We start from the raw sequence: 26002 nt of genomic DNA on the forward strand, positions 1-26002 counted from the left end.
TATTTATTTTAAAAATAAGAAATATATATTTTTTTAAATATATTTTATTGAGTTTTTACAGAGAGGAAGGGACAGGGATAGAGAGTTAGAAACATCAATGAGAGAGAAACATTGATCAGCTGCCTCCTGCACGCCCCCTACTGGGGATGTGCCCACAACCAAGGCACATGCCCCCGACCGGAATCGAACCTGGGACCCCTCAGTCCGCAGGCCGACGCTCTATCCACTGAGCCAAACCGGTGCTGGCATAAGAAATATTTTTATTGTTAAAAATCGTATGTACCTTTCACAAATGCATTATTAGCCATTCAGAAATACACATTTGAGTTCTGATACTTGTATTGATCTGCGAGGGGACTGCTTTTACAAGTTATTTTGACATCGTACCTGGAAATTTCTGTTTCATAGAAAAGTGTTACTTTGCATTTAGTCCTACCATTTGGCTGTCATGGCATTTAACTGGTGAGAAATCATTGTGATAAATATATACATGTATTATTTTTGAGCTTTAATAGGCCACTGAGTTTTGAATAGAACATAAAGAAATTATAGTGTTATTTTCCCTCAAAGGGTCAAGTTTTGTTTTTCAAGTTACCTGTCTTTGATTATATAGTTTTTTTGTCTGAAAGATATTTATGCTGTAAAGTTGCTACAAAAATAGCTTTTAAGAGCACTTTTCCCTTCTGCCTTAGAACACCATACACATTTCTCCAAAGGAGGAGGAATCAGGGTGACCTGCCCCTAGCATCACTTCCTCCCATTCTAGAAGAGTGAAGACAGCTGGGTCTCATTGCTGAGCATGGCAGCCACTTTATTGTGTCATTGACACAGAAAGAGAGACCTCTTTCCTGAAGAACCTTGACTTTGAATCCTGACTCTGGGCGGCTCTCATTATCAAATGGGTAGTCAAAACGTAATCAGCCAAAGACTACCAGGAGCAAGCCTGTGGCCTGATAAAATAAAACTTATTGCCTTCAAGGCGGGAGGGCACTTCCGGAGGAGTGCCATTAGCAAGGCATTAGGAGCGAGTCATCTTTTGTGATTCGGGCTCCCACTGAAGGATTTTGAAGGCAATCTACGTGAAGGAGAGATCGGTTTTGGATTAGTTTTTTTTCTGAGTTGGGATTCGAAACAGAAAGAATTAACTAGGAACTGGGTGCTGTCATGAGGTGAAGGTGGCTGAGAAATTGGGAATCCCTAGTAATGAATGAAAATAGCAAGCAGCCTGTGGCATCATTGGTCAGTAATCACCGAAGAGGGGGTAACATAGAACTGCTGCATTACCTTGGCGAAAGGGTGTTTTCTATGAACTTTGCAGCTGGCTTTATCTGTGTGTATTCTCCCAGCCCAAGATCAGTGGCAAGGCTTTTTTTTTTTTCTTCTCTTTTCAGTTCAAGCCATTGCCATTCTTTCTGTTCCAAACAGATTTTAACTCTTTAGGGTCCTGGACTCTAAACTCACCTGGTCATTCACCTGGATACAGCAAGGGCAGTAGCATCATCAGACAGCGTGGAAGGCGTTTGGAAAGGTTATTAATGCCCTGAATTGGAACCTGTTGGTGAAGCCACGTGACTTGGTCTCAGCTTTTTAGGGTTGCTACTGCCCTCACTGTCTTTCTACATTAGATTACCCTGCTCCAAAAGCGTAATGGCTCCTCATTGAAAAGAGCATTGTATTTGAAGCTCACCTGATTGGATTCTGTTCTACCTTTCCATGCCCTTCTCTATCTCTCCATGTAATCTGCATTTGAGGCACACTCGATGGACCATTGAGCTTTCATACCTCCATGCTTTTGCTTACACTATCCCTCATTGTAGAGGGATCCTTTGTCCTTTTAAAATGCTATTGTCACTTACCTGATGCAAGAACTTTCCTCCATGAAGCCACTCTTGAATCACCTGCTAATCCCACTAGCTGCTTCTTTAGCACCCCATAGCATTTTGCTTGTCACTCTGTGTAGCACTGCTTTTGTCCTGTCTCCTATGTGCACAGTGGGTTTTTAGAGGAGTTATTCTTGACATTTAGGGGAAAAAAAGAAGTTTATTTTACCTGCTCTCCACATCCTAGGGCAAGTTCTTAACCTAATGTTCACGACTTCTTTGTGGTCTCTGCATATGTGGGAAGATGGAACATTTTGTGGAGCTTCACATATATGTACAAATTTCTATAACTGTGTGTGTGTGCATGTGTTCGTTTTATTAAGAAAAGATTCCACAGCCTTCATCAGATGCTAAAAGAGATGTGTAACCCAAAAGGGGCTAAGGACCCCTATCATAATATGAGACTGTGGAGGGATGGGCACCCTGCCACTCAAACAGATGGAGGGGATGACTGTAAGCAACCAAGAAATCATGAATGTGCATCAAATGTGGGTGCGTAGGGCATGGGACCCAGATGGGCAGGTGGAGAACGCCATCCGCCCAAAGCTGCCAAGGGCTGTTGGCCAGCACTGATTAAACTCTGGACTGTACTTACACTCACGTTTGGAAATTGTGGTGAAATCCAGTCCTCCTCAGCCACGGCACAGAGAACAGTCGTTGGCTGAGTTTATCCACATAAATGCCCTTTGTCGAGAAGCTAAGTTGGCAGTGGCAGCAATGCTACTTGTCCTTGTCTATTGTTTCAATTCCCAGATGAATATTAGTTTGATTAATAATCATGTTTCCCTCAGTCACAGGTGCCACGAAGTAGACTAGAATTCTGGAGGGAAAAAATAGTGCATGACATATGTCTTCTCTCCATCTCACAGTAAATAGAACTCCCCCAAAGATTACATGATGCTATATCTCCCTTCTTCTCTCATTATGACCAGGCGTCTACATCTATGAGTGGCAATACAATATAGTCATGTTTATCATAAATGATAGAACTAGAGGACTTGACCTTCAGTATAAGGAATTGATAGGGACAGAGCCTTGATTACACTTCTTAACTCCCCATGCTAATAAAGGTCATGATTTTCAGGATGTTTTTCTTGCTACTTCTCTCTTTCCATGCCTTTTGAAGAAAATTCTCTCTAGTATTGATTTGGCTGAAAAGAGACAAATTAACTCATGAAAAAAAGACATGAAAAATACATATACTTCCAACTGTCCTGTGCATTCACATGCCTGCCCACTAATTCTCATTTTGGCACCTGTTGAGATCATTGGCCACAAATTATTGTCTGTCACAAGGGTTGGCTAAGGGAGCAACATTGTGCTACTCAGTTACTTGACTATAGGAGATAAAACTCCATATATTTCCTTTTCCCCTAAAGTGACTAGTTATCTGTAGTATTTCTTTATTTTCAAACAAACATCCTACTACGTAAATAGCGTTATGAAAATAGAGATAATTCTTCCAAAAGCAATTGCCACAGCTTTCCAACTAATTATGCATGAACTGAGCAGGTTATGTCTTAATCTGAAAGGCAATAAAACTTGCCTGTAGCAAAATCAAACCCTGCCACTGAGTTCCTTTGGGGGTAGAAACAATATTCTAGGTCCGTGGTTGGCAAATTGCAGCTGGCGAACCACATGTGGCTCTTTGGCCCCTTGAGTGTGGCTCTTCCTAAGCCTTAGGAGTACCCTAATTAAGTTAATAACAATGTACCTACCTATATAGTATAAGTTTAAAAAATTTGGCTCTCAAAAGAAATTTCAATCGTTGTACTGTTGATATTTGGCTCTGTTGACTAATGAGTTTGCCGACCACTTAAGGTTAGTAATTCTAAAACTTGAGTGGACATTAGAATCACTTGGAAGCCTTATTAAAACTCCGATAGCTGGGCTTACCCCCAAGTTTCTAATGCAGTAGATGTGGGATGGAGCTGGAGAATATGAAACTTCTCACAAGTTCGCAGGTGATGTTTACGTTGCTGATGTGGGGACCACACTTTGATTACCACTGACTAGGTCTTTAAGGTGCCAAGGTGTTTGTAATCCATTCAGAAACTAGACCATAACACATTTAAAAACGCAAAGCAATACAAGGTAACAGAAGGGCCCAAAATAAGCTACAGTGTGTATGATATAAGTGTAGCGGTGAGAGAGAACTCTGGGCTGGCAGGATTTGAGCTAACTCCCAAGTTTGGATAGAATTAAGATAATCAGAATGTAAGATGGAGAGCATTCTCGATGGGTAAATGAACCAAGTCAGTAGTAAGAGCTAGAACTGGAGAGGTAGGTAGAGACCCATTAGTGAAGGGCTTTTGAGGACATCCCACCCTTGTAAGGAGTTCAGGTTTTATACACCAGGTAATATTTCTCCCATTCATACGTTATCTCCGCTGACATGCGACAAAAAATATTTAGCTCCGGATTATTGCAAATATTTAACCTTCCCAAAGTACTGTTCAGTTGAGCTGAGGGAGGAGAGGGCAGGTTTCAGTGTATCCCTGGTGTTTGATAAGATACCAATTTAGATTGGGAGGTGGATTATTTGCTATGGAGTCAATTTATTTTTCCTAGGTTGCAGGATGGGAAAGCCGGCAACTTTTGGATGTATCTTGAAATCTGAAGTAAAATTTGTTTGGGTCTCAATTTAGGCCGCTGACAGCAATAGGGAAAATCTTGGATGGCTGGGGCAACATTGGCTCTGGTGCCACCGAGGGTCCGCGGTGGGCAAGACCTTTAACTGGAGTCCAGTGCTTTTCTGTCTTCAAGGTGCACGCGGAGTAATGGCCAGGAGATGGTGTTAAAATGCAGAAGCCGACTCGGCAGGCCTGAGGCTGCAGAGCTAAGAAGTTCCCGCAGGATGCTGATGCTGCGACTGCATGCACCCTGAAGCAAGAGGTTGCAGGACGTCCCGAGCGCCTTCAAGGGAGAGGGCCGGTTGAGCATCTCCCCTAAAGAAAAAGGGTACATGCCATCCTTAACGGAAGGCTCTCTCCCGTCCCCCTGGGTGTGGGGACCAAGCGGAAGGCGGCCTGGGCAGAGCGGGGAAGGTGGCATCGGGGGAGGGCAGAGCGCCCAGGTGTGTCCAGGTGATGGGAGGTCCGGCCGGCTCGCGGCCTGGGTCCGCGCGCGCGCGATTGGCGGTCTTTCGAGCCTCGGCGGCTCCCATCGCGGCCCCTGGGGCGAAGGGGGACGGCGCCGGCCGCCGCCGCTCCATCGGCGGCGTGGCGGGCGGCGGGCGGAGGCTTACCCCGCCGGTCCGGCGCTCTGGCTCCCGGAAGCGGAAAAGGAGCGCGGCCCGGCCTGGGCGGCGGCGGCGCCGAAGGAGGGGGAGGAGGAGCTGGAGGAGCGGCGGCGCCCGCGCGCACCGGCGGCGAGAGGAGAGCAGCCAGCGCCGGTGAGTGTGTGCGGGCGCGGGGCCGAGGCGCCCCGCCTTCCCCGACCCCCCGCCTGCTCCCGGCGCCGCCGCCCTCACCTGCGCGCTCCCGCCGCGCCCGGCTCCCCGCACCTGCGCCCGCGCCGCGGAGCCGGGGGTCCTGGCGCCCCGCTCGCCCGGCCCGGCCTCCTTGGAGCATCTTCAGCCCGAGCTGCGCCCGCCCGCCCGCTGCCCCTGCCAGTAGCTGGTGAGGGTTGCTGCTCTAGTCCAGGGGGTTGGGTAGGTATTTATTATTACTATTGTTATAATTTAATTTATCGAGTCTCTGCCCCGAGTTTCTCGCAGATGAACTACTTGTTTCGCCCTGTGTCCCCGGGATCGCCGGTCTCAGGTGTGGGCTGCCATAGCCTTCCATTCATTTCCAGGTCGCGGGTGCCGGGCTGCGGGGATCGGCGGGAGCAGGAGGAGTTCACTCCTTCATTGACCGCCTCCCTCCCCGGGATCCTGGAGAGGTTGGGAGGAAATGGCTTATGGATGGCGGCAGCTTGCACTTGTTACCATTCACTTTAATAGGTCTGGGTTTCAACCGGAGAGTCCATTTAAAGTTGTGGTCTTTCTCAGGCTATATTTGGGTCACGGTTTATGACCCCCTGTGAGTCAGGGGCGATGTCTGTATCTCTAGGGCTGAGAGAACCTGACCGGTTATTACTTGAAAATATTGCAATATAGTCGCCCATAAAAGTCCAGGAAGGGGGTGTGTGTGTGGGGGGGGAATCAAGGTCACTGTGGGCGGGTCATAAATCATAGTGCAAAGTTAGTCTGAAGTAAAGAGGACCCAGGCTCATTAAGGGTAAATGAAAAACGTGTCAAATGGGTCCTCAGCTTCGTATGCTAATCTGTGTGCCTAAAAAAATTCACTACCTTCCTTGTGATGGTAATAATAGTATTAATAATAATAATAATCATAATAATCATGTAGTATGTGTCATCCCAGGAATAAAATGCGTTTGATGTAATATCTTGTTAAATTCTTCCAACTTTACAGATTTTATTTATTTTAAAGATAAAACCCAGAGAGTTGCCTTATTTTGCCTTAGTTATGTCTTAAAGGCAAAAAGATATTTGAAGATGAGATGATGTGAGGAATCAATCAGAAAGAGCGAACCACATGAGATTTGGTTTGTGGAAGGGAAACTAGATTTTAGTCCCAAAGCTGTCATGGATAGGTCACTGACCCATGTTGTTTTCTCTACAACCAAGAAGTCAGGCTAAATTCTGTAAGGCTTATTCGCTTCTTCATCCTTACTTGGCATATGTATGTTTGTAAGTAATTTGAGACCCTTTGACATGTTAAAGGTACATTTAAAACATTTCATAGAAGAAATATTAATAAAATTATACCAAATATAAGTAAAAATGTGTAATTCCATACTTTTGGAATAGTGTTTGGTGTAGTGCTCTTTCAGAATTCCTAATTTTGGATGTAAAGCAACAGGATTATATGAGGTCCCTTCAAATGGTTGTTGATTTCTGTTAAGCTTAACATACTTTAGAAGCTGTAGTTGGAGTAAATGAAATAGAGCATATTTTGAATAAAATGGTGATAACTGTGTTACATTGCCTACCTCAGGATTGTTTAATTTAATGAAAGAAATTTGAGCATTTTAAAATGCATGCACAGAACCATTAGCCTAACGGGTAGGTTCTAAAACAAGCAGTAATCAGTGAATCATAAAAGTGTTACTTATTTGCCCACTTCCTGATTTCTTTAATCGATGGGGACTGATTCAGAACTTTCAAAAGAGTATAGATAAAATAATGCCATGTATTAGTGAAGAAGTGAATTGAAAAGTCCAGTAATGTCTCCATGGAGCTTTTATTCCGGCATTGTAATTGAGTGTGAGTCAATAACGTCTCTTTCAGCTTAGAAGGCCACATGGTGATGGTGTCAGTATTAATCAGGCATAACGGGCAAGGCTGAGGAAAAGCTATTTTTATTACCAGAAAGTTGTTCCCTAAGCTCAGTTTTACTTTTATACTAAAGAATGAAGACTTTTTATTTAGTAAACTATTAGGCCTCAGATTCAACTTTTCAAATGCACTAAATATAAATGGCATTTTATCATTTAGTAGAGTAATCAGTACATTAATAACTCTTAAGTTGAAAATGTTTGAACTGCTTTTGAATCAGTAAAAAATATAGGTGAAACACAAGAGTGGAAAAACACCAGTCTTTCTTATCGTCACAGTAGTAATTTTTTGGTTAAGAATCATTGGTAAATTGAGTTAGCCCTAGTTTTTAAAGCCCATCTTCGTAGACATGAAGTAGCACTGCTCACATTTTCACAAAGTCTTCCTGGAGAACTCAGCAATTGAGTTAGAATTCGTTAATTATGCATTCTTCATTATCTTCAAAAATGGGGTCCTGATTTTCTGCTAGGCTTCATTCTGTAACTCACCTGTCCTTCTGCTTTTACTGAAAGAGATTTAGTTTACAGGCTTCAGTTCAGTCTCTCTGTTTTAGATGGCATCTCTGTTTTTGGTTTTCTGCTTGAAGAGACCTCATGCCAACATGTTGGAATGCAACCTCCCTACATGCTTATGGTATGATACCAGCTGAAAGGCTGTACCATCTGAGGTTTTTCATCCTGACCAGTAGTTCTCAGACTTCAGTGTTAGAGAAAGTAGGTAGCTGCCATATGGTTAAGTGGTACCACCACTTTAATGATGGGGAACCAGAATCATTTTTCATTCTGGAGTTTGTAAGACTAGAAGTAGAACTCATCTTTAAGTTTCCCTTCCTCATTTTTGGAGGTGCTTATCATTTGCAGTTTCTCATTGAATCACGACAATTACCCCGTGAGTTAATATTTTTATCACCATTTTACAGATGGTTAACTGAATTCTGAAAAGAAACTGAAGCTTGGAGAGCTAATAAAAGGCTGCGTCATAATTGGAATGTGGCTCTCTTTAATATTTATACAAAATTAATTTCCTGTTCCGTTGAAATAAATTGAATACCACTGTGGGTTTTTTAAAAAATGAATACCTCATTGGCTAATTATTAAGGATAGCTATACTTGATCCTTTAAGTAGAATTATTTAACTTGACCAATTTTCAGAGTAGATAAAATCAGAAGTTAAATAGCTGTATAAATTTATGCTTAAAGTTATATAGTTGTATCTTTGTTTTTAAATTTTATTTTAAGCTGCAATTATAGGTTTATATTATATATATCTATTTTTTTTCTTTTGTCCCTGTGGGTAAATTTTTTTTCTTTCTGGTATGCCCTATAACTTGTTGATTGTATTCTTTTAGACCTAGCAATGTTACAAATTTAATTACATTGTATAGTTATGAGAGTTTGGAATATTCTTTATTATCCCCAAACTTCTTGAATTTTTAAGACTAACATTGCTTTTATACCATGTAGAGGAGGTTTGATCCCACAGTGGTGGTGATGTTGTTGAACTAGATGAAATGTTCATCTCATTTTGGATACATTAGCTGCAGTGTAGCTCTAACAACTACAAGTATAAGGTAGGATTTTTTCTTGACTTTAAGCCAGTGAATGACTGGGGTTTGACTCATGGATGGTTGACTGTGCTATTTCCTAATGTTACTGACAGAAACTGCTGTGCTGAAACATGGGGAAGCCACCATGGAGTCATAGTCTTCGCACCTTTGTTGACGTTGGCCACGTTTCAGGACGTCTTGATGTACCACGTTTAATTCTGCTCGAGATTTGTTTCTAGAAGATGAACTCATCCATCTTCCATTAGAGCAGCAGCTCCTTTACGTTCTCCTTCCATATTTTGTCTCTAAGAAACAAAGGGACAGCCAAGAAAGTTAGAGTAGAAATACATTACCTTTGACAATCTAGCAATCATGGACCATAGAAAAATTGGCCCTGGGAGAAAATAGTTCTTTTTAAAAAGTATCTACGGGGAATGGAAATGTAATGATGATGATTTTGATGTATTTTTTATATTCTCAGTACGTAATAGTTTCTCACTGCTATGATAAGCAGTATGCTTCACAAATTCCCAACTTGTCCTTAATTTCCTGTCTCAGAGGATGGTACCACCATTCACTTAATCCCTCAGCCCAAAACTGGGGAACCATCCTGGCATGTGCTCTTTGCTTCCAGTTGTTCACTAACTCCTGTAAGTTTTCCTCATTAAGTTCTTCATTGCCCTTTTCCAACATGCCTGCCGTGTTAACTTTTTCTTCCTCTTCCCTCCCCTCCCCACTTCTCTTACGAGTTACGACTTTTGGGGTGTTTACCAGGTGCCCTCATTTCTTATGTGGGTAACCAGTAAGCCTATCTTATTTCATTTAGTCAGTCTTGGAGCCTTATCCACCCACTTAAGTCCATACTTCAAAGTGTTGCTCTTCTTTCCAAAACGCAAGTTCATCCTGGCATTCTTCTAAAAATCCTTCAGTGATTTCCAGTGTGTTCAGGGTGCAGTCCAAACTCATTGGCATTGTTTAGCAGTGTTTTTCACTTCTGGATCATTCTCTGCTTGTAAGTCATGAAATAATATCATAGTGCATCACATAGAGTAAGGTAATCATGTCATTAAACTTTTTCAGATATATAATTTCATATGTATTTCAAATATATACTTATATATCTCATATATTTGTGAGCACTAGTAACATTATGAAATATATTTTTTGGAGTTGATTGTGGTCAAAAGGATAGATATGTTTTATCCCATTCTTCCATATGCAATGACTCTTGTCATTTCAGCTTAATTGGATTTTCTCTGCCTGCCTTTATACCTTTGCTTACTTGTTCCCTAGTTCAGACGAGACTCCATTCTTCATTTAGCTAATTCACAGATTTCACTCTCTCCAGAAACCTTTTCCTGATGGCAATTTACCATGAGAAATACATTTTGTATTACAACCTGGTACACGTATAAATGTTCACTTAAGTGAAGAAAGTGCCATGAAACAACATCCTTCCTATATGAGATGCTCTTTCCCCCTGCCCCTCTGTCTTACCTTATCTTACCTGGTATTGGTCTTGTCTGTTCACTGTCTTTCTCCACTGAGGATAGGGCCTCTCTCTTATATTTATATCCAGTGCCAAAGCACAGGATATAGCAGTAGATGTAGATTAAATTAATGAAATCTTGAATCAGTATGTGTTATCTAGAACTCTTTACAATATTAGTATTTAAGCTTGAATTGTAGAAACTGACTTTTATGAGTGCTTCTCTTAATGGTTTTATTACAGGAGGAAAATGTTTTTCCTTACAACATTTTAAACTAAAACTTGCTTCTATTTTAAACTCTTAATTTTATGCTTATCAATTGTGATTAGATAGTTCTAGCCTCACATTAATGTAGACATTACATTGCATTTTGTCTCATCAGTGATCTCAGAATCGATTATCATTTTGTGATTTGTGGTCAGGAAGCTTGATGAAGCCCAAATGCTGTACACATAATGCTGATTTGATTTTATGGGAACTAAGTGGTTTCAAAAGAAAGAACTTTCATGTACAATGGTAATCAAAGGTACATTTTGGGGGGATGGTGTGGGATCTGAAAGCACAGGATCAGGTGGACTTGAATCATCTTATTTCTTAATTTAAAATTTTGTAATTGACATTTTCTCAGGTTATTTAGCTGCTTACAATTTTTATCTTTGTGAGAGATAATTATGTGTTAAATCATTAATAGATTATTATGGAGAACTATTATTGAAGAGAGATCCATTTGTTGGCATGTAATAAAGAAAGAATGAATCAAGATAAAACCTCTAAATGCAAGTACCAGAAAAATTACAACACATCACAGTGAATTTGCAAGTGGTAAGTCTGCATTTAATTTTTCATGGGAATATGTTTCTGAATTATGTGGCATTGTATCCTTAATTCTTATATTTAGATACATTTTAATAATTGCTCATTTGCAAAAAAATAGTAGTTTCCTTATATTTATTTAAAATTATTCACATTAAATTTTAGCTAAACATTTTCTTAGAGGATAAGAAAATGTCGAGGCTTTTCCATAGAGAACAATAATCTGTAAGTAATACAAGTTTCAGAAGCATCTTTCAGGATTATAAATCTTATATGGCTTTACAGATGATGCTTCTTCATTGCATTTTTTTAAATATTAATTTTAAAAGCATTTAAGATAAGGGCAATACATAGTGATAAAGAGAGGCTTAATTTAAACATTTTGTTTGTAAGGCTGTTGTGTCTGCAAGCCCGTAGGCTATCTTTATTTTTCAGTTGGTGGAAAAGAATTCAGAGGTACATATGTTTACTAATAAAACTTAGGAGAACACAAAATACATACATAAAATGTGAAAGCCTTCCTTCTCATTGCTCAGTCCTTCCTCAGCCCAGTGATAACCACTGTTAACGGTTTGGAGGTGTGCTCTCTTTCACACTTTTTTCTGATCCATATACAGAATTTACTCATACTTTGCTTCTAACAGAATCATGTACACAATTTTCTATAACTTGCTTTCTCCTTCAACATTTAATTATAAAAAACTTTAACAGGAGAGTTGAAAGAATTATAGTGTAACATCTGAATACCCATCACCTACATTCACAACTAACATTTTACTGAATTTCATCACATTCTCACCCATCCCTCTGTCCATCTAGCAATCTACTTTCATTTTTTTGGATCCTGTTCAAAGTAAATTGCAGCTATCAGTACACTTCCTCCCTTTCTTCCCTCTCCCCAGTACTTCAGCATACATATTATTAAGTAGAGTTCAGTGCTGTTTTACAGGGTTTTTAAAAGGTAAATGTACATACCATGAAATGCAACACTCCTGAGTGTGTACTTACTGCGTTTTGACAGGTCATGACCTGTGTATCGCAAAGTTATATCAAGATAGAGATCTGTATCAGTGCCACAGAAGTTCCCTTATGCCCTTTCCTAGTCTATCTTTTTTCTCCTCTCTCTCCAGGAAACCACTAAGACACCCCCGCCCCCATAGACTTTGCCCGTGTAGCTCAGCATTATATGTGAGCAGCCATATGGAGGTCTAGAGCTACCTCGTTTTTCCCCTTTTAAATTTGTAGTGACTTGGAAATAGTTTACACTATGGATGTTATAATTTATTTACTCATTCCTCTCCCTCTACGTGGACATTTAGGTTGTGCCGTACTATTGTGATTAAAAAAGGGCTGTGTAGATCAGACCGGTACACTCTAATGAGTATTTTTTAGGTATTACTGGAAATAAAACTGCTGGGTTAAAGAGTTTGACCTTTACTGCCAGACTGCCTTCCAAATGATTGTATCAGTTTACATGCTACCAGTGTGTCCTTTTCTCTCTGTCCTGTCAACATTGGATGCCATCTGTCTTTCTAAAATTTGTCAATACCAAAGATGAAAAATGTGCCTAGTTATTTCACATTTTCCTAATCACTGGTGATTAGCCATTGCATTTTTTCTTCTGTGAATTGCCTCGCTAAGTATTTATTTTTCATGCTTCTTATTAGTCATGTTATTATTTTCCAGGGATGTTCTGTCTTTTAACTTCATTTTTGGTGTGTCTTTGGCTTCAGAACTTTTTCCTTTATGTGGTCAAACTTGGCTTATGGGTCTCGTTTGTGAAGGCCTACCTCATTCCAAGATTATAAAACCACTTGCTATTTTCTTCTACTAGTTTTGCTTTTTATTTGGAATAGAAGAGAAAGAGAAGTCACTGTGAACTGAGGTACCAGGAAAATTTTTATATGGAGAGTGAGTTTCAAATTGACCTTGAAGTATGAGGTGAATTTAGAATAAGCAAAACGGTAAGAACATTTCAGATAGGAGAAATGGGAGATGGAATACATTCTCCATATTCATGGAACAATAATAAGACCACTGGCTGAGGTGGAGAGTTGGCTAAACCTGTAAGTTTAGACAGATATGTTTGACTATATCTCTTGTAAATTATACTGGCAAATTTTTATCATTTTCTAAAATCTGAAAAGGTTATAAAGGAAAGGTGGTTTCCTATCAGAATAGTTTGAACATTGTAAATATTTATGCAGTCCAGTTTATTAGAGTTGAATTATAGTTTCTCTAAAAAAAGTTTGTGCTGTAGTAATTTACATCATTAATTATGTAGACACAGCACTCAAGTATATTTAGTTACCAGATAGCAATCTTTAAAAATGTTGAAGTACCAGTATGTCCACTAGTTACATCAAAGTTTAGTTATAAGCTCATCATTTAATATACAAATTAATATGTTGGGATCTTTGGCTAATGAAAGTATTTTACAAATGGCACCGGAGTAGCAGCATTGCGTTCAGTTTGGTTGTTGCTCAGGATGTGTAATAGTTTCTGTTCAGTCATAAGCCACGCCTAGTTGTCATTAACTGAGTGGAGCGATCCTGCAACTCTACCAGTTAAGTGTTTCCGGTTGTAATCTGATTTGGAGCTCTTGGGAGACTACTGTTTTCTTCTCTACAGTCCAGTTGTATGGGTTATGTGGCACTAATTTTCACGAATCAGGTATTTAAAAAATATTCAACATATTATTTGTTTACTGTTTTATTTTTTATCTTTTGCTCACTTTTCCTTGAGCATGCTTGTTCTTTTAGAGTTTGTTACCTATACGTTTACATCCAGAAAAATAGATATGTTGTAGCTATACTTTTCACTACCTAATATTTTCTGTTGTGAGGAATCTCTCTTTTCTACTGAAAAAATTTGTTCTCTGGTAGAGGAGAATAAAAATAAAGTTAAAAAATGAATGAGTATTATATAATTTTGCCACTCGTTTTGCTGACTTGTTTGCTCTTCTGTTTCTAATATTAATAAATCTGGAAATAAGTTATTAAATTACTCTGTTCTGTACAATTATTGTAATTCATAATTTGTTGTTTAATCCTGAATGGAACTGAAACATTTAGAGAAGTTACATGAAGTTAATAATATTGAACATGTTGAGAGACAGAGCCTTCTGTCGTTTCTTTTAGCACACGATGGTTGGCAAGACTGTAAATGTAAACATTTTTTTAGTGTTTCTCTTTTTAGCTTTGGTAGATAGCTTATCATTTTTATTTGAGCATCTTTAGTTTTTAAAATGATACCTAGTAAGTTAAATAGCATGTTTTATCCTCTCTGACTTTTCTCGCTTAAATGATACTGATAGGTATTTTAATTTTCTAATTAAAAGGTATTGAAGTTCAACTTTTACTTTTTTAAAGACCTAGGCGCTATTCATGTTTTAGATTTCATATATAAGGACTAATTTAGACCGTATCTGATTTCATCAGTTGAGTGGTGGTGCATTTGAGTTCCCATAGGAATGATAGCATAGGGGTGTTCTTTTAAAATTAAGTAATCCTTAATCTTTTTTTTTCTTTGTTCTGGTAGCTTTAAAGAACATTGTCAAGGCCTCTAAAAGTTGCAACTGATGATAAATTATTCTAGGAATTAAGTAGTCTGGGATATAAACTGAAATCTGGGAGTCATCCTTGACTTTTCCCCCTGTGATCCCTAATATCCAGTCAATTAGTAAATTACTGGTTTCATTCTAACTATTTCTTCAATTGATTTATTCTCCAACTGATCTTTCATCTTCCTCACCGGAGCGTCAATAATTTATTTTAAAGTATAAATCTCATTAGGTTAAATCCCTGCTTCAATAGCTTTCCAATGCCTAAGAATGATGTTTTAATATTCTTTTTTTTTTTTTGTAAATGTGTTTTTATTGACTTTAGAGAGAGAGGAAGGGGAGGGTGGGAGAGAGAGAGAGACAGACAGACAGAGATAGCTATACGAGAGAGAAACATAGATCAGCTGCTTCTTGCACATCCTCTACTGGGGATCCCCGAAACCCGGCCTTGTGCCCTGATCAGGAATCAAACCGATGACCTTTTGGTGCACGAGACACTGCTCAACCCACTGAGCCACACCTTCCAGGAATGAAGTCTTAATATTTTAACATGGCATCTCTGTGTCCTTCTTGATATAGCCCCTTCTCACCACTGACTCTCTCTCCACTGAAAGATTTGTGATTTACGATGGCAATTTGTAATAACTCCTACAACTTTTACCCTTGTATACCTCTTGCTCTTCCTTCTGTTTACAGTATTGTCACTTTTCTTTACTTGAATAACTTACTCATCTTTAGTACTGAACTCAGGTTTCACCCCCTATAGGAAGTCTTGCCCTGATTTAATTAGTCCTCGTCTTTTGTGCCTCTAGTAACAATTTGTCCACATCTCTGGAACTTACCATATTATATTAAAACCATTTTATGACTCTCTTCCCCATTAGACTGTTAATTGCTTTAAGCAAAGGCCATGTCTTATTCATTACTGTGTCTACACGGGTAACTGCTGTATAGTGGAGGCTCACTGAATATTTGTTGAACTGAGTTTAACTCGTTGCTGTAACAGTAAAGTCTTAGTGAAGCTCCTGAATTAGTGGTTCATAGATACCACTCAGCTGTGTCATGTACAATTGGGGAAAATTTTTAACATTTTGTTGATTTTTGAGCTTTACTTTGTAAAGAATTATGATTCAATAGATCTGGATTGGGGTCTGGGAATAGTATTTTTAAAAATCTCAGTTGATTCTGGTTTGCGAAACATCATAGTGTATTAATGTATTATGTCATTGTATTTTATATTATAATGTATTGTTTAAGCTTATAAGTTACATCTAAAGAATGGATTTTAAAAGTCATTTTCTTTTTAAAAAATATATATTTTATTGATTTTTTTACAGAGAGAAAGGGAGAGAGAGAGTTAGAAAATTCGATGAGAGAGAAATATCGATCAGTTGCCTCCTGCACACCTCCTATTGGGGATGTGTCCGCAACCAAGGTATGTGCCCTTGACCAGAATTGAACCTGGGACCTTTCAGTCTGCAGGCCGATCAATACTCTATCCACTGAGCCAAACCAGTTAGGGCCATTTTCTTTTTTAACATAGGTATAGAAGTATCTTAACTTTAAGAGGCTCATTATTTTATTAACACTCAACTGAAAAAAGCCTTGATAGTAATAAGATTAATTGGTCTTCATTCAACAAATTTAATTATTTTGGTAATTTTTAATTGCTTTTCAGTTTTTATTGCAATTTTTCAAAATGATTTATAAGCATTATTCTATGGTTTAAAATGAAACTAAATTGCACAAATCTTAAGTGTACAGCTCTGTGAATTTTTACATATGTATATACCCATGAAACCTACCCAGGTCAAGAGATAGAACATTTCTAACCCCTCTAAGGTTCCCTTATGTTCCTCTCCAGTTAAACACACTTGCCACCACAAAATTACTGCTATTTTGACTTGGATGGCCATCAGTTAGTCTTACGATTAAAACTACTAAAAAATTATATATTATATCTATCTTTCTTTTGGTGGATATGTTTACTCATTTTTGCGGGGTTTACACATGGATTTTCTGGGTTAAGGACAGACTTGTGTTTAACTTCAGAAGGTAGTGCCAATTTATATTCTATGATAGCAATTCATTAAAAAAATCAAATTATTTGAAGCTCATGGTGAAATTTGAATATCCTGAAACTTTTTTCTTTTCTAAAGTATTTTATTTTGTCAAAAATATACAAAGAAAAGTCAACAAGTATTATGTTATAGTTGCCAGTAAGGTAATTTTGTTTTAGTCAAACACTTTTTTCTATATCCTAGTAAGTAACTTTTTTCTTCTTTCTCTCTCCGTAGGATTGTCTTTCCTGTGGGTTGGCAGGCAGTTGTAGGACTGCAAAATGGGTCTCCGGATTCACTTTGTTGTTGACCCACATGGTTGGTGCTGCATGGGTTTGATTGTCTTTGTCTGGTTATACAATATTGTTATAATTCCCAAAATTGTCCTCTTTCCTCACTATGAAGAAGGACATATTCCAGGCATATTAATAATAAGTAAGTTTCTAGGTCTTTATTTCTTTATATAATTAAAGATTTTCTTCATTGTGGATGTTTTTGGAATATAGTGCTACTATATTAATCTTCCTTTTAATATTAGTACTATTAATACTAAGTTATTTACTGAATTATGGAAATTTTAAAAAATAGTGTCCTTTATATACTGTTTTGCAGGGTTAGATAAATGGGTTAGATATCTAACTCTACAAAATCTATAAAGATCATTTTATTTTAAAAAAAGATACAATTGTGTCAATTTGTGTATTTTTAATAGTTCTGTTATGTACTTACTGCAAATGTATAAAGAGTTTAAGTATGAAGATGGTATACATTAATGAGAAGTAAGATTTTTGTGATGCAAATGTTCATTATGACACTTTGAACTTCTACATAATTACTTTCTGCTATAGTTCATTGGTGATGGCTTGCTTATGATTAAATTTGAAATGACATATTTTACATGTACATGGCATTTACAGTTTTCATATACAATATGTCATTTTGACCTCACAAGAGCTGTGAGAAATATGGTTTCTGATATATAAATGATAAAATTGACCAGTGCCATGCCATTAGCCCTGGAGTTAACACTTGAACTAAATTTCCTATTACAGGTGCAGTGCCCTCTCATCCTCCCCACCCTCAAAAAATGCCTATTCTTTTATTCATTTAAAAGGTTGAATTATGATGACTGAATCTTTTTTCTCTTACTGTTACTTTATCTAGTTTTTTATTTTAAAAAAGTTTCTAGATTCTTTAATTTCAAATGAAATATCTTAAATCTATTAAAAGGAACAATTTTTTAAAAAAATTTTGTTTTATTGCTTAAAGTATTACAAAGAGTATTACATATGTCTCCTCCCCCCCTCCCCCCTCCCTTGACATTCCCCCCGGCCTTGGCCTTCCCTACCCCCCAGTGTCGTATGTCCATTGGTTATGCTTATATGCATGCATACAAGTCCTTTGGTTGATCTCTTACCCCTTCCCCCGCCCCCCAACCCTCCCCAGCCTTCCCGCTGTAGTTTGACAGTCTGTTCGATGCTGCTCTGCAACATTTGAACATCACTAATTCAAAGTAATTTGAAGATAGCCAGTTAAGAATTAATGAAAAAGTTTAATTGTAGGATAGGCTTGAAAATGCTGCTTTAATTTTTCCATATATAGTACATGTACTTAATAGGGAACCCATTCATTTATGCCATTGCTTATTGGGAATTTCTATTAATAAAGAATATGATTTACAACAAGTTTATTAGTTATTATGCAAAGTAACATTTAAAAGTGGTATACTTAAGATAGTCCTCTTGGCAGTATTATTTGATGAATCAAGTGAATTAATCGTTCAGTTTTTCCATCTTTTGAAAATTATTTATCTGGATGCTATTAATTAAAATATGCAGTTATACTTTAAATATGCTTGTTGTTAAAAATGTGTCTAGGAGTTGGCTTTATGTTGCTTTGGGAGCCTACTGAGCTCTAATCCATTCTCTTTAATGTAAAAATCCCATATAGGCTCATTATGAGGTTTGAGGACTAGCACCATGGATATGCTCAAGTTTCAAGAAGCTTCTAAAAATAGCTATATCACAAAAGGATTTTTGATAAGAGAGTAAAAGTAATAAATAACAGTAAGAATAAAAAAAAATGTGTCTAAGAGTAAGTGACTAATTTTCTTTCTTTCCCTTCCCTTTCCCTTTGCCCTTCTCCTACCCTTTTCCTTTTCTTTTCCCTTACCTTCTAGTATTCTATGGCATTGCCATATTTTGTCTGGTTGCCTTAGTAAGGGCCTCAATAACTGATCCAGGAAGACTCCCTGAAAACCCTAAGATCCCACATGGAGGTATGGTACTCTTCAGATTTATCAGTTTTACTTTTCCAGAATTACTCTTTTTATCAATGTATTTATTGCCTTTAGTATGCATTAGTTATACATGACATCTATTACAGCTTTCAAGTTTTTTCTCAGATGTTTCCTTTCTAGAGTTCTCTATTTAAAATTGCAAATCCCAGTTGACTCCTCATACCCCTCTCCTTGGCTCTCTCTTTTAGTTTGTGTATTGGTTTCTCTCTCCTCCCACCCTCGATCTGTATGACCTCGCTGAGGGTGAAGATTTGTTGTTTCGTTTTCTTCATTTGTTCAGTGCTGTATCCTCAGTGCCTGGAACAGTCTCTGTCACTTAGTAAATACTGGGTAAATATTTTTTGAGTGGTATATAATTATTTGAGAAATCAGTGTTTTTACTTAATAATAAAATTTTTATGAAAAATTTCATGATTAAAAAAAATTGGCAACTAGTTAAAAATTTTTAAAAATCGCCCTAGCCGGCTTGACTCAGTGGATAGAGCGTCAGCCTGCGGACCAATGGGTCCTAGGTTTGATTCCGGCCAAGGGCACATGCCTGGGTTGCGGGCTCGATCCCCAGTAGGGGGTATGCAGGAGGCAGCCGATCAATGATTCTCTCTCATCATTGATGTTTCTATCTCACTTCTTCTCCCTTCCTCTCTGAAATCAATAAAGAATTACATTTAAAAAAAAATTTTAAAAATTGTTTTAAAATGAATACCAAGCAGATTAATATCTATGGGCCTAATTGAATCATGAAACCACATTGTTACCTTTAGCTTATAGACTGTAGCAACGGAGGACACCATCTTGCTGACTATTTGGATATCTGCATTATATCTGGTCCTATTGACATTTGGCCTATTTTTCTTCACTAAGTTCAGAAGATTTCTGTCCAATAAAAAAGATATGTCCATTTATCATATTTTAATGTTTTCAAAGCCTCTTGATATCTATCTCATGTCATATAATCCTCAGGGTAATTGTATGAGGTTGGTAGCCTGCATGACCAGAAGCATAGATTATGCTTTTTAGGTCACATGGCAGAATATTACAGAAAGATTTGAGGCACAGATCCTTGTTTCACCAGTTTTTACTATGACTTTAAATGTGGATGAAAAAAAAATTGTGACCTCCTGGTTCAAAGGTCAATGCTCAACCACTGAGCCAGGCTGTCTGGGCCCCAGAATTTGATTTTACAAGCTTTTTAGCATGCAGATAAAATAGTCCAGTGAAATAATTAAATGCTATTTATATTATTCAAATTATTCACACATGTCTGAAATACAGAAATATTACTTTTGTCACTTTCAAATTTCGTGAAATGATTTTATTCAATCTCTTAAACTTTTTAAAATAGCTTTATTGAGTATAATTCATATGCAATATAATTTATCCATTTAAATTATACACTTTAATGGCTTTTAGTATATTCACAGAGTTATGCAACTGTCACCACAATCAGTCTTAGAACATTTCATCATCAAGCTGTTTCTTAACTAGTAATTTTGACTTTACTGTTTTTTGTCATCACTAGAGCTACTTTTTGACATATGGTTAGAGAACAAAATCTTCCTTCTAAGTTTTAAAAAATATATCATGTTTTAAATTTGTCTAATATTGTCCCTTGAAATTTAACCCATGCTGTTAATGCTGAGGGTCATGTATTCACTCATAGTTTTGCCTTTTTCCTCCCTCTTATATTGTTTTATTTTATTATTGTTATTTTTGTTAATCCTCACTTGAGGATATTTTTTCTATTGATATTTAGATAGAGTAGAAGGGGCGGGGAAGAGAGAGAGAGAAACATTGATGTGAGAGAAATACGTCGGTTGGTTGCCTCCTTCATGCACCCAACTGGGGCCAGGGATCAAACCTGCAATCCAGGTATGTGCCCTTAACCAGAAATCGAACCCATGACCCTTTGGTGTGTGGCTGGTGCTCTAACCTCTGGAGATGCCAGCCAAGGCTTATATTGCTTTTTCTATTTTAAATTTTTATTTTTAATCCTCACATCAGGATATGCCTTTTTTATTGCTTTTTAGAAAGAGCAGAAGGGAGAAAGAGAGAGCGAGAACTATCGATATGAGAGAGAAACATCAGTCAGTTGCCTCCCATAGGTGTCCCAACTGGGGATGGAACCTGAAACCAACGCATGTGCCCTGACTGGGAATAGAACCCGCAACCTTTTGTTGTATTGGACAATGCTCCAACCAACTGAGCCACCTGGCCAGGGCTTATATTGCTTTTTAAAGGTGATCTGTAGGAGACTTACTAACATTTATTTCCTACATTGGCAACCATTTCTGTCAGGAAACCACTATTAAGACCTAAACCTTGTATTGATTTTAGTAGTTTTAAATTATATTTTTCCCCAAAACATTACGTTGTGATTTGAAATGCAGTAATTGAGAGAGGGCCCCTTAACAATTTGAGTCTTTTAAGAGTAGAACAGAAGGTGCTTCCTTCCTTTCCGAGGGATAAACAAAACAAAATAAAACCTTGTTTTATATTCATTCATGTATTTACAGCATTAATAAGGATCCATGTTAAACGGTGTTATGCTCACCTGGAAAACTGCTGAATATTCTATTGCGATCTTCCCATGGGACCTCCCCTAAAATCTTCACAGTGTGCTCTTCCTCTAGAGCACGCCCTTGCCTTTCCCTTTCTCTTCCCTCTTCCCCCCACTGTCCCAGGCCCATTACCATTAGCTTCCTCACTTCCAAGCTCCAAGGGCCCTTCCAGGTAACTTGTTTCCTAAGTCCATTTCTCCTAGGAATTAGCTTTCTACCTCTATGATTTACCAAATAAATATTCTCTTACAAATAAAAAAAAAAGTGATGCTGTTTACTTATATTAAAATCTCAGTCATTTGTGGAGTTTGTCTTTTTCTCTCTGATTAATTTTAGGTTTTGATTTTTCTTCTTAAAAATATATTTGTGAGTTTTTAATTTATTTATAGTTACCATAAAGTAGCAGTTGGATTTTCTCTCCCATCGGCTTTGATTTTACATTTGGAGATGGCTGGTCCAAAGTATTGTAGGTAGTTATCAGACATCAGAATATATTGGCCATCAGGTCCCATTTGCACATGCATACCCTGAAGAAGGAAAGGGAGCAGACTAAGACATGAGTTACAGATAATGTAGGTTGAAACTATTCTAGTAACCTCCTAAACCCATCTGAAAATCTTTTCCAAATCCCCCCCATAAACTTTCCCCAGTGTACTCGTTAATATGAGAAAATAAAATGGTTTGAGGGTTGGGAATGCAATCTCTGTTTCTCTAATGATATTATAGGATTGATTTTGATTTATTAATCCTTGAAAGCAGAACTCACCATTATTCCTTTATTAGAGCCTTTAGATAACAAAATTTCTAGAAATTTGTTTAAATAAAATTCTGTTTTAATAATTTGGTTATATTTTAGAGTTTTATCATTGAATTTTACTTGTAGCAATATGTCCCAAACCCAAATACGTTGTTTTCCATTCCTTAGTTTGACTAATAATAGTGTCTTATTTTTTATAGTATTTAAAATTAGAAACATACAAAATCAGACATCATAAAACAGAGTAACAACATTTATGTGAAATACTGGAGACTAGAGGAAAAATTTCTTAGACCTATATATTGAATACTTTCTATAAAATCTCTAAACAATTGTTGCTAAATTTCAACATTACTCATTTACCTTCATTAAATGGATTTTAATTTTTTTCTCTAGAAAGGGAGTTCTGGGAATTATGTAACAAGTGTAATTTGATGAGACCAAAGCGTTCCCACCACTGCAGCCGCTGCGGTCACTGTGTTAGGAGAATGGATCATCACTGTCCATGGTAAGAAATAAATAATTCACTTTTAGAAAAAACTAGTAAAACTAAATTGTAGGACTTAGCAGGTTTAAACAAAAGTTACATGAAGGTGATGTAGTTTAAAAACACCTTTTAATAAGCATTCATTTTTGATATGGTTCTATGAACTCCCAAAATCATTTTTTCCCACAGAGATCCTATCTTTTCTAACAAGAAAATATTCTAGTAGAAAGCTAAGAATTAACATGCAGCCAAATATACAAAGGACTAATGTGGTTATATTAAATGAGGCATGTATGTAAAACATTTTGTACAGTGTCTGAGACTTAGAAAGTACTTAAATAGTAGCTCTTATTGTTTTTAACTGTAATAAACCGTATACATCCCATTGTTTATATTTCCCTTTCCATTTGTTTAAAGAATAATACATTTCAGGTACCCTAACCTCATTCCTCTCCCTTTAAGCCTTTTTCAGTATTATGTGTTTTAGGTATTAACATTACATACACGCTGGATGTGTGTAAGTGGAAATCAGCTAATTCTGCTAAACAGCCAACATTTTTGGTCAATAGGGGGCTCTCTTGTAATATTTAAAGAAAATGTTTACTTGAAAAATAGAATTTTTAAAACAAATGCTGTGAGAATTCTGCATTGTATCTCATTTCAAAGCTGTCACAAAAATCTGTGAACAAGGTATTGTATTTAAATGTTTTTCTAGTGTGGGATAGCAGTATAAATATTTAAACTGGTGTAGTGTAGCACTCTATAAACATATTTCTACATCTATGTTTATGTTTGTACATACATGCATGCATATGTACAAAGTTAACTGTATAGCAGGCTTGTTAAATTTATAACTGCTTATATCTAAAGTTGACTCGAGGGAAGTGTTTAGCTTTGTCTAGTAATGCTAATCAATTTAGAGTTTCCCTTATTTGTTGATAACTTATTTTGATAGCACAAGTTATTAGCAAGGTTTTAGTGGAAATTTGGGTTTTACTATAAACTGATTATTTAAGTAGATAAAAAGCATTTTTAGATAAAAGCACTTTGTTACTATATATATTTCATCAATAAGATAGTATAGTTTGTAACACATAGTTGGTCTTTAAAAATGTGCCTAGAATTTATACAGGTTAATCCTCAAGTGTTTTCTATAATTCAGTGATCTCTTTATAATTATAATAATAGATTAATAAAAGCTAGGTAAACTGGTAAGTGTTAATCACACTGAAAAACTCAATTTTATACACTTTTTAGAGCAACGTTTCTGATTAACTAAAAATATAATAAATGTTCATATACAGTTGGATATTGATACTTCCTTTTAAAAGAATGCAATATAGTTTAAACTTAAAAACATAAACAGTGAATAAGGAAATATTTTGGTACTATAGAGATTAGTGATATTTTTTATTTATTTTTAAAGAATAAAGATTAACTCAGTGACAAAATAAAGTGCTGTTTAGCCTAAACTCAAAAGATTGTGGTGAGTTCTCTGTTTCTAGGCCTCTTGCTCCCAATTTAGTCAACTTCTCAGAATATTGGGAAGAAGAGTGGAAGAAGAAAGAGTTGGAAGATAGGAAAGGAGGGTAGACCAGGGGCCTGAATAGATTTAGGGATTTTCATGATTTAATTTCCTAATAGAATGTTGTTGAGATACTCAGAGTGAGGGAACCTATACAGTATAAATTGGAAGAAGAGAGAATTTTTGTTATTTTCAGAAACGGCATTGTTCTAACTGCCTAAAGCTTTAGATTTGGAGGTCAATTCTCAAGTCACCATAAGATTTTCTCTGATCTGGATCTGATCACTTTTTCTATGTAGTATAATTATTACCAAGAGAACTCTTATACCTATAAACTAAGAACCTTAGTGCTTCTTAAAGCTCTCTGGTTAAAAAAAATGCCAGTATCATAGCAGTTGTTCTCAGATTTAGGGGGACGGGAAGGATAGGACAAGGAAACGTCATCTTTCAAGCAGTCTCTGTTGAAGAGTGCATATATAAACACTTTTTGATAGCCGTGCTTGTAACAAAACACAAGACATTTTCTTATTAACAAAGAATGAGCTCTTAAGTCTAAGGAATGCCTCTGCAAGGTTTTCTGTTCAGTTCTATATCTGATTTTAAAAAATACTTGAACAGCACACTTTTAAAACAACAATTTTAGTTAGGAATTGAACCTATTATATAGTTTTTTAAAGACAGTGCCAGTGCCCTGGCTGGTTTGACTCAGTGGATAGAGCTTTGGCCTGAGGACTGAAGGGTCCCGGGTTCGATTCCTGTCAAGGGCACATGCCTGGGTTGCAGGCTCAATCCCAGTAGTGGGTGTGCAGGAGGCAGCCGATCAATGATTCTCATCATTGATTGTTCTATCTTTCTCTCCTTCTCCCTTCCTCTCTCCAAAATCAATAAAAATATATACCAAAACAACAACAACAACAAAAACTAAAAAACATTCTTCTAAAAAAGCACACCACAAAACAGTGCCAGTATAATATACTGAAATAAAAACATTTGGCCCTGGCCGGTTTGGCTCAGTGGATAGAGCATCGGCCTGCGGACTGAAGGGTCTCAGGTTCGATTCCAGTCAAGGGCATGTACCTTGGTTGCGGGCATATCCCCAGTGGGGAGTGTGCAGGAGGCAGCTGATCGATGTTTCTCTCTCATCGATGTTTCTAACTCTCTCTCTCTCTCTCTCCCTCTCTCTTCTTCTCTGTAAAAAAATCAATAAAATATATATTTAAAAAAAAAAACAAAAACAAAAACAAAAAAAACATTTGTACAGGGTAACTTATAGTTCTGAACTAGGGTTTTCTCCTGGCATTGTAAAATATTTTGAAAATTTGGGTACAGTAACTTTTGAAACAATAAAACATTTAGCTTGCATTAGCTTTGAAATTTTGGGGATTATGACATTAATCGTCTTTCCTAGTTATGGTTCACTATTGTGTTGCTGGAACAGTAGCTCTAAGAATCTGTAAGTAGTTTTGGATATATGTCTATTTTTAGCAGCCAAGGGTAGCTTTTAAAAGTAAGAAGAATAGTGAATGCTTTGCAGTTATGTCAGAGTGGCAGGGTTAAGTTATTTTACTTCACATCATTCAAATTGCTCTCGAAGCTAGAATGCTTCATAGAAGAGCACTGTATAGGAGAAGGTTCTTGTTTTCTTCATCACTAACTGCACTTGCTTTGGCAAGTGTCTTAA

At 37.1% G+C, this 26002-nt stretch overlaps 1 protein-coding gene across 5 annotated transcripts in view; it reads left to right on the forward strand.

The window, feature by feature from the left end:
- The first annotated feature begins 5175 nt into the window (after positions 1 to 5175).
- The window catches only part of ZDHHC21 (zinc finger DHHC-type palmitoyltransferase 21), a 58432-nt gene continuing 37605 nt past the window's right edge, over positions 5176 to 26002 (forward strand). The window contains exons 1-6 of one of the 5 annotated variants that reach the window (XM_059656639.1): positions 5247 to 5500; positions 10952 to 11082; positions 16179 to 16291; positions 16933 to 17130; positions 18875 to 18973; positions 22706 to 22817. In XM_059656639.1, the coding sequence (XP_059512622.1) occupies positions 16977 to 17130; positions 18875 to 18973; positions 22706 to 22817 (365 nt within the window). In that variant the 5' untranslated portion in view covers positions 5247 to 5500; positions 10952 to 11082; positions 16179 to 16291; positions 16933 to 16976. Of the gene's footprint in view, positions 5501 to 10664; positions 10777 to 10951; positions 11083 to 16178; positions 16292 to 16932; positions 17131 to 18874; positions 18974 to 22705; positions 22818 to 26002 lie in introns of those variants that run through there. The other 4 variants (XM_059656638.1, XM_059656640.1, XM_059656636.1 and 1 more) reach the window with 4 other exon arrangements.

The sequence above is a fragment of the Myotis daubentonii genome, chromosome 11 (assembly GCF_963259705.1).
Source record: "Myotis daubentonii chromosome 11, mMyoDau2.1, whole genome shotgun sequence".
In the NCBI taxonomy this organism is placed as follows: domain Eukaryota; kingdom Metazoa; phylum Chordata; class Mammalia; order Chiroptera; family Vespertilionidae; genus Myotis; species Myotis daubentonii.